This window comes from Ochotona curzoniae, unplaced genomic scaffold (genome assembly GCF_017591425.1).
Source record: "Ochotona curzoniae isolate NIBS_2020 unplaced genomic scaffold, NIBS_Ocur_1.0 contig_2294, whole genome shotgun sequence".
Classification (NCBI taxonomy): domain Eukaryota; kingdom Metazoa; phylum Chordata; class Mammalia; order Lagomorpha; family Ochotonidae; genus Ochotona; species Ochotona curzoniae.
In genome coordinates, this window is record NW_024465405.1 from 3,848,788 (window position 1) to 3,855,834 (window position 7,047).

Here is a 7,047-nt window from a genome sequence, read left to right on the forward strand (position 1 = left end):
AGGTTGGTGTAATCCCATTGCAGGCATTGTCATTCAGGCAGCCCGGGAGCCCGAGGGGTGGTGGGGAGGGGAAGGGCCACGGGCTTTAAGAGGCCACACCAGGGTGGGCGGGCATGACAAAGGCCGCTGGGGCTCGGGCGGGGGGCGCCGCTTGGGCACCCGGGGCAGGTGGCCCTGCGGCCCGGGCGCTCGCTCGAGCTCGAGTTCCGGCCCGGGAGTGACCCGGGCAAGGTCACCAGAGTTGGGCCACCAGCGCCCTCGACGGCCGAGGCGCACTGGGCTCTGGACAGCCCGGGGAGGGCCAAGCTTCGTGAGGCCGCAGCGCCTGGTGTGGGGACCTCGTAGGGAATGGCTGGCGGAGGAGGCGGAGCACCCCAGAGACCAGACCCTTCACCTGCCTAAGCAGAGCTTGGGGACCCCGAGGAGAGGGGTTGGCGCATGTTAGGCGAGATCACTTTGAGATCAGACCGGATGTTCCCCTACGCAGTGCGGGCCCTTGGGGGCAGCTCGGAGGGGCCGGGCTGGCAAAGGAGAGGGCTTCCGTTGGTGGGAGTCGCACTGCTGGGGTCGCCAGGGGAGGCGACAGAGGACGCGGCGGGCGCTGGCGGGAGAGGTGGACGCAGGCCGCACGCCTCCGCTACTGCTGGCCGCAGCGCCAGCTCCCCGGAACACGGAGCAGGGCGTCCGAGCGGCGATGCGGGTCGGGGGCGCGCAGCAGCAGGTGCGGGTCTTCGGCGGCTTCCGCACTTGCGGGCCTGCCAGCTGCGAGCGCTCGGCCCCGGAGCCGGCGGAGCGCTGCCCAAAGACGCGGCCCGGGTCGCTGACTAGTACCAGTGTCCCCAGATCAGAGATGGGGGAGTCGGCTCAGGTCTCTCACTTCGGAGCGGTCCAGACAATCCATTTTTATGATGTAATTTATAATTTATGCAGGTTGTCTTCATACATATGGTGTTGCTTTTGTATGTCGGGGTTTCCAGAGCTTTATTACTCTGAAGGTGCGATTTGCATTCACGTTTAGTTACCGGGATCATATTTCTCCTGTTTATACCATAAGGGCCCGAAATGAAGATTGATGTCGCCTCCCTCTGTCCTGACCATCCCTGTAGCCCCGGAGCCCAGGCCCAGACAGGCGCTGCAGCTTGGAGGTGGGGCGCGATGGAGGGCGGGGCAGGAGCAGGTGGCCTGCTCTGGCTGTGCCCTAGGCCAGGTCTCCAGGGGCAGCAGAGGGCACGGTGCACAGCAGGCAGTCTTGCCTTATGGGAAGCCCAGCCCGGCGGGCAGAGTGGGCACAGAGGTTCACCCCACGCAGTGGCCCCAGCCCCTGGGAGCTCGGAAGGCCGAGCGGGCAGCTCACTGCCAAGGCAGCCAGTGCACAGCTCTGCTGCGGACAGGCCCCAGGCTGGAGGGAGCCAGGGCAGACACTGCGAGAGGTTTAAGCCAATTAAGTCACAACAAACAGAAACAAGAATGCCAGCAGCTGACATCCCCCCCTCCAAGAAAGGGTGGCCTACAAGGCAGGCACTTGGGAACCCCCAGGGTGGAGGCCCCACGTGCGGGCACCCTCACAGTCAGGATGGGTCTGTCTGTCCAGTCTCCATGGCAATGCGGGCACCCTCGCAGTCAGGATGGGTCTGTCTGTCCAGTCTCCATGGCAATGCGGCTGTAAGGTGTCCACCTACAAGCCCACCTAAGGCTGCAAAGGTCCTCTACAAAGATGGCCCCCTCTCTGGGCCCTGGAGGCTGTGTTGTCGGCTGGTGTCAGAACAGGTGCCCCCTGAGGCTGGGCTGGGGAGGCCCCTGCGCTAGCCCGTTTCTGCCTGGAGCTGGAAGCGGAGACTCCTTGGACCCAGGACAAACGGAAAGGATGTCCTGCCCTGTGGCCACAATGGAGGCGTGGCCTGTGGTTTCCAAAGTGCCCTCACACATCCCAAGGGGGAGCCCAGTTTTCCCTCTCAAATCTGCAGCTGGTGGGAGAGTCCCTGAGCCTGCTGGCTGTTCCTCTGTGTCCAGCGCCCCAGCCATGGACCTCAGCCTGGTCAGCAGGGGCAGGACAACGCCGGCAGACCCCCCAGCATCCTGGCAGCACAGCCGGGGCACAGGTCCGTGGCACTCTCAAGCCATAATTATTTGATCTGCAGATGTAAGTGGAATTTATTGTAACAACAAATATAGTGATGTCAAAACCCAACCTTGGATTAAAGCCGGCAGCCGGAGGGGAAGTGTATTAATTTCCAACAGCCTCTCAGGCCAGAGCCTATTAGAACAAGCTATTCTTCAGGCCCCCCCATCAGAATTAATCATTGGGAGTTAATTTGAAGCTCAGACAAGTTGCTGTTAATTTAGTGCGGGGAGGACGGGATGGAATAAGAAGCCGAGGTGCTGGCCGAGCCTCGTGGGTCTCATTAATCAGCCAGCTGAGACGGCCTGGCTTGATTACAATTTGCAAAAAAATTCATTAGGGCCCGGGCGATTGACAATTTTTCTCTCTGCCTCTGATGTGACTCATTAGGCAGCCAAATGAAGGCCGTGATGACGGCCGTGATGACAGCGGCCATCAAGTCCTGCTTGTTTATCTTCCACCCCTGGCTGTCTCCCCAGCCCCAGGCCTGCGCGGCGGGGCGCCTGGGCGCTCGGGGACCAGGCAGGGCGGGGCCCGCGCCCCCAGGGCAGGAGCAGGACTAGGGGAAGCGGTGTCTTCCTTTGGGGGCTTCCATAAAGGTCGGGGACGGCCCTGTGGCTGCACGGAGCCGGGGAGCTGGGGCGACAGGCTGCCCTTCCCCGGGAGCCTCGCTTTCGGGGGTGAGGGGAAGCGGGCAGCTGAGGTTTGGGGTCCCCCCTCCCCGTCCTGCACCTGTTAGGAAGTCCCCTCGACCCCAGCTGCTGCCGGTGCCAGGCCCCCCAGGCCCAGCGTCCACACCAGGGGCACCTGGGGAGGCCTCACTGGGCGATGAGCCCCCACATCCCACGGGAGGCGGGGAGGGCGCGCTGGTCTGAGCTCCAACCGGGCCAGGTGTGTGTGTTGGGGGCGGACAAACGGCCACAGCCACCACGTGTGGCCGGTGGGGACCTGCCCAGGGCAGATGGCAAGGGCCAGGCCTGGGGTGCCCTGGGGGATTGGGGGCAACCTCGGGCAGGGAGCGGGGCCAGGCCTCGCTCCTCCGGCGGCCAGCTTGTGTATTTTTTCCGGCCTCTCGGCAAGGCGTCCGCCGAAATCCCCCGAGCAGCCACTGCTCCATTTTGTGTGCTCAGACCCAGCCCAGCTGGGCCATTTTCCGGCCCTGGACGTCTTCGGCTCGCGGAGGAAAGTGTCGACGCGGTCGCTCCGGGCCTCAGCGCCGGCTTGGAGGAGGAGGTGGCCGGCTCCGAGCTGCGACCACCCGGCGGTGGCCGGCGTGGAGGAGCGCGGCGGGGGAGCGCCGGGCGCGGGGCAGACCTGCTGCTTCTTCCCCGCGCCTCCCGGCCTGCAGCCCCCAGCCGTGCTGGCAAAGCCGCCGGCTCCCCGTGCTGCTGGCTCTGCTGGGCGCCAGCGTCCCCGCTGCTGGTGGTGCCCGGAAAGGAGCGGCAGGCCTCGGGAGGCACGGGGCCGGGGTCGGGCAGGAGTGGGGGGTCCCAGCATGTGCTGCGGCCAGCCTCGGGCAGGGAGGCCCGGTCGCCCGCGGTCCTCTCCTTCCCTCCTGGTGGCGCTGGCCGCCCCTGCCCCGCGCGCCCTCCGACCCTGCCAGCCAGGAGCCCGCAGGCTGCGTGTCTGCTCCCGCAGCAGGCCTGGGGACGCGCTCTCGCCCTGAGAAAAAGCTCTGGCTCTTCCGGCCGGAGCTGTCGGTGCGGGGGCGGTGCTGCCAGCCTGGCTGCCGCCGGTCTAGGACCCCCGGAACCCGGGCTGGACCTGCCTGCCCGCTGTGGGCAGGATCCCCAAGGTGCAAGGACGCCTTCCCTGATGCCTGACCCCACGCCCCGGCTCGGGCCCCCGCAACTCAAACCCTGACCCGAGGATGCGTGGTCCAGGGGACAGTCCCAGCGCACACCCTGCCAGTGTCCCCACCCCAGCCCCCCAGACTCAGGAGGCCTAGGGACGGTCTGAGTTTCGTTCAGTTTTGTTTCTGTTTGTTTTCGTCTTTTTATTATTCACAAGACTGAGATGGTCTCAATGTCATAACTTAACGGAAAATAAGCGGCATGGAAATAAATTAAACACAAGGCGGGGGAGGGGGCGAGACACCAACCCTGAGGGAGGAGGCCAGGCAAAAGCAAAAAAAAAAAAAAAAATCAAAACCAAACTTCCGGGCTGCCCAACAGTGTCCCCGTTCAGGCAACTCAAACCACTTCCAAACAGAAACAAAAACACGGCTAAACACCAGCGTGTGCGCCTGCGTGGCACATTTACCTCAGAAAAGTGGCAGACCCGGCGGACAGGACAGTGGTCTTCTGGGATGTGAGTGGAGATGCGCGTGCATGCGCGCGCACCCGGGTCACGGAGGGGGCGCATCTGAGATCTGGTCCATATAGACATCTATGTACAAAGTCGGGCCGTATAATAAATATTTACTGTATCTTCAGGGACGTGGGGATGGGGGCAGGCGCCACAGCCTCTGTCTCGCAAGCCTGGGTCGTGCAGGTGCGCTCGCTCCGTGGGGTCCATGCCGCAGGGGACCCCGAGGAAGCCGTGGGGTGGCGGGAGGGTGCCCTCCCTCAGGGCCGGGCCTGCTCCAGCTGCTGATGCTGACTTCTGATGGCGAACCTGCTGACGTGGACCGGGATGGGCACGACAATCTTGGGGTTCCGCGAAGGCTCCCCGGTCTTGGAGTTGGCATTGCCCGCCTTCACCCGTTTCCATTTGGCGCGGCGGTTCTGGAACCAGATTTTCACCTGCACCTCGCTGAGTTTGAGGGCGTGCGCGATCTGCGAGCGCTCGGTCAGGGACAGGTACTTCTTGCAATGGAACTCCTTCTCCAGCTCCAGCAGCTGCTCGCTGGTGAAGGCAGTCCGTCGCCGCCGGTTCTTGCCCGTGGAGGTGGTGCTGCCCGCGCCTCCGCCGCCTCCGCCACCGCCGCTCGGCGGGGGCTCCTCCAGCCCGTGGCCCGCCTCTTCCTCCTTGTGGGCCGCCTGGCCGGTCAGATTGTCATCCGAGCTGTAGTCCACATCGCTCTCCAGCGAGAAGCTCTCCTCCTTGCCCTTCGGGTCATCTTCCGTCTTGGACTCGTCTTTCGCCTGTCCTCGGAGGGCCCCGACTGAAAGCAAAACCCAACAGCGTTTAGTGCCGGCCTTCCTGCACGCCGGGTCTCTCGCCCCAACCGCCGCTGCCAGAGCCGGGGGGACCCTGCGGCCTGGGCCATCACACCAGCTGATTACTGGGCCTTTGAGAGGTGGGGAGGGGGCAGGGAGGGGAGCTTGGGGGACCCTCAAGGCCTGCCCCGCTGCCAGCGCGCGCTCCCGGCTCCCGCAGCTGAACAAGTAGGAGGCGGGAGGCAGGCCCTGGAGGGCGGCCCCTTTGTCCCCGGGCGGCTGCTGGCAAGGGGACGCGGCGGCGGGGGAAAATCCCCCATTCGACACAGTGAAAATTCAGGCTCATCGCAGCCACGGCGGTGGAGACGTGGAGGTGCCAGATCCTAAGGCCCAGGAGACCCGTCAAAGGGACCTTTTGCAGCCGTGGGAGAAGTTTGTAGTAGGCAGCCCCCTGGGCGCGCGCAGACGCACGGCCTCGCGGACCTTCGGCTCTGCCCGGGAAGGGTCAGCAGCACTGTGGGCTCCTGGGTGCTGCAGAGAAGCACGGCCACAAACCCACCCCCGTCTGAGGCTGCAAGGTCCCTCCCGAGCGGTTACGGAGCCGGGTGGTGGATTCCGCCGGAAGCGCCCCAGCGGGGAGATGCTGCGTCCAGCGCAGCAGCAGGCTGGAGGCGCCGAGGGTTCCCACAGCCGCCTGCGGGGACCCCCTGTACGGCGGGCCTCCAGCTCCTCCGGCGGGGGCGCCCCACACCCCAGCCCCGGGACCCCCGCCCCTCCCGCCGGCGCCCGGGCTGCGCGCGCCGCAGACTCACCCAGAGACGCCTGCACCGCCTCGGCAGCGGAGAAGGCGAGCAGCGAGCCCTCCTTGGACAGAAAGCTTTTGCCATCCTCCGCGTCGGCTTGCAGCGCCTCCGCCTTGTCGAAGTTGCCGCCGCCGGGCAGCGGCTGCGGCGCGAACTTGCGGGCGGCGGCCGCCTCCTGGTGCTGGGGCGACGCGGAGAAGCCGCCGGGCAGCGTGGCCATGAGCGTGGAGGTGAGCGCCATGCCCTGCGCCAGGCTGGAGCAGAAGCCGGTGGGCAGGCTGGGGATCTGGTGGTGCGGGTGCGCCGGCGGCAGCGCGGGCTGCAGCGCGGCCTGAGGCAGCGCGGGCGGCGGCGGCGGCGGCGGCAGCACCACCGGCCGGTAGGGCATGAACATGGGGTAGCCGGTGTAGACGAAGTGGCCGGGGCTGGGCTGCGGCGGGCTGCCGATCAGCGAGTCTATGCTGAAGGCGGTGCTACTCCCGAGCGGGCGCTGCATCATCATCAGCGAGGGCGGCGGGAACGCTGCGCTCATAGACGCGCTCGGGAGAGGCCGGCCAGAGGCGCAAAGTCCCCGCGTCGGCCGCCGCCGCCGCCACCGAGGAGCCTGCCGGGCGCCGGGAGCGCCGGGCCGGGATCAGAGGGCGGACGCCGCCGCCGCCGCTCAGTCCTGGGGCCGCCGCATGCCCGGCGGGCGCCGGGGGAGGCCGTGCGCCCCGGAGCGGAGAGCGCGCCCGGGCCCCGCGGGCTCGCCGCCGGCCGCTGCCGCTGGCCCCTCGGCCCGGGTCCGCTGCCGGCCGGCCGTGCGCCCGGGCCGCCGTCCGCCGCCTGCCGCGCGCGGGCCGCCGGGGAGCGCGCGAAGCCGGCGCACTCGTGTCGGGCGGCCGCCGCCAGCGCCTTTAAATCGCGCTCCTCGTTCTCATGCCCGTTTTGCCTCCTGCCCGGCCGGGCTCGCCGCACGTGGGGCCGCGCGCCGCCGCTCATTGGCTGCTGCGGGAGGAGGCGGGGCGCGGCCGGGGCGGCTCCG

General features: G+C 67.1%; 1 protein-coding gene across 1 annotated transcript; it reads right to left on the bottom strand.

Moving 5' to 3' along the window:
• Positions 1-4,683: 4,683 nt before the first annotated feature.
• GBX2 (gastrulation brain homeobox 2) lies at positions 4,684-6,595 on the bottom strand. The gene is made up of 2 exons (XM_040972479.1): positions 6,033-6,595; positions 4,684-5,225 (listed from the first exon to the last, which is right to left on the bottom strand). The coding sequence occupies exons 1-2, from the start codon at positions 6,553-6,555 to the stop codon at positions 4,687-4,689; spliced, it is 1,062 nt and encodes a 353-aa protein (XP_040828413.1). The 5' UTR covers positions 6,556-6,595; the 3' UTR covers positions 4,684-4,686.
• Between the last annotated feature and the right edge of the window lie 452 nt (positions 6,596-7,047).

Coding starts and splice junctions, on each gene's coding strand:
- GBX2 (XM_040972479.1), bottom strand. CDS start 6,555: ATGAGCGCAGCGTTCCCGCCGCCCTCGCTGATGATGATGCAGCGCCCG. Junction 5,226..6,032: donor GGCGGTGCAGGCGTCTCTGG/GTGAGTCTGCGG, acceptor TTTTGCTTTCAG/TCGGGGCCCTCCGAGGACAG.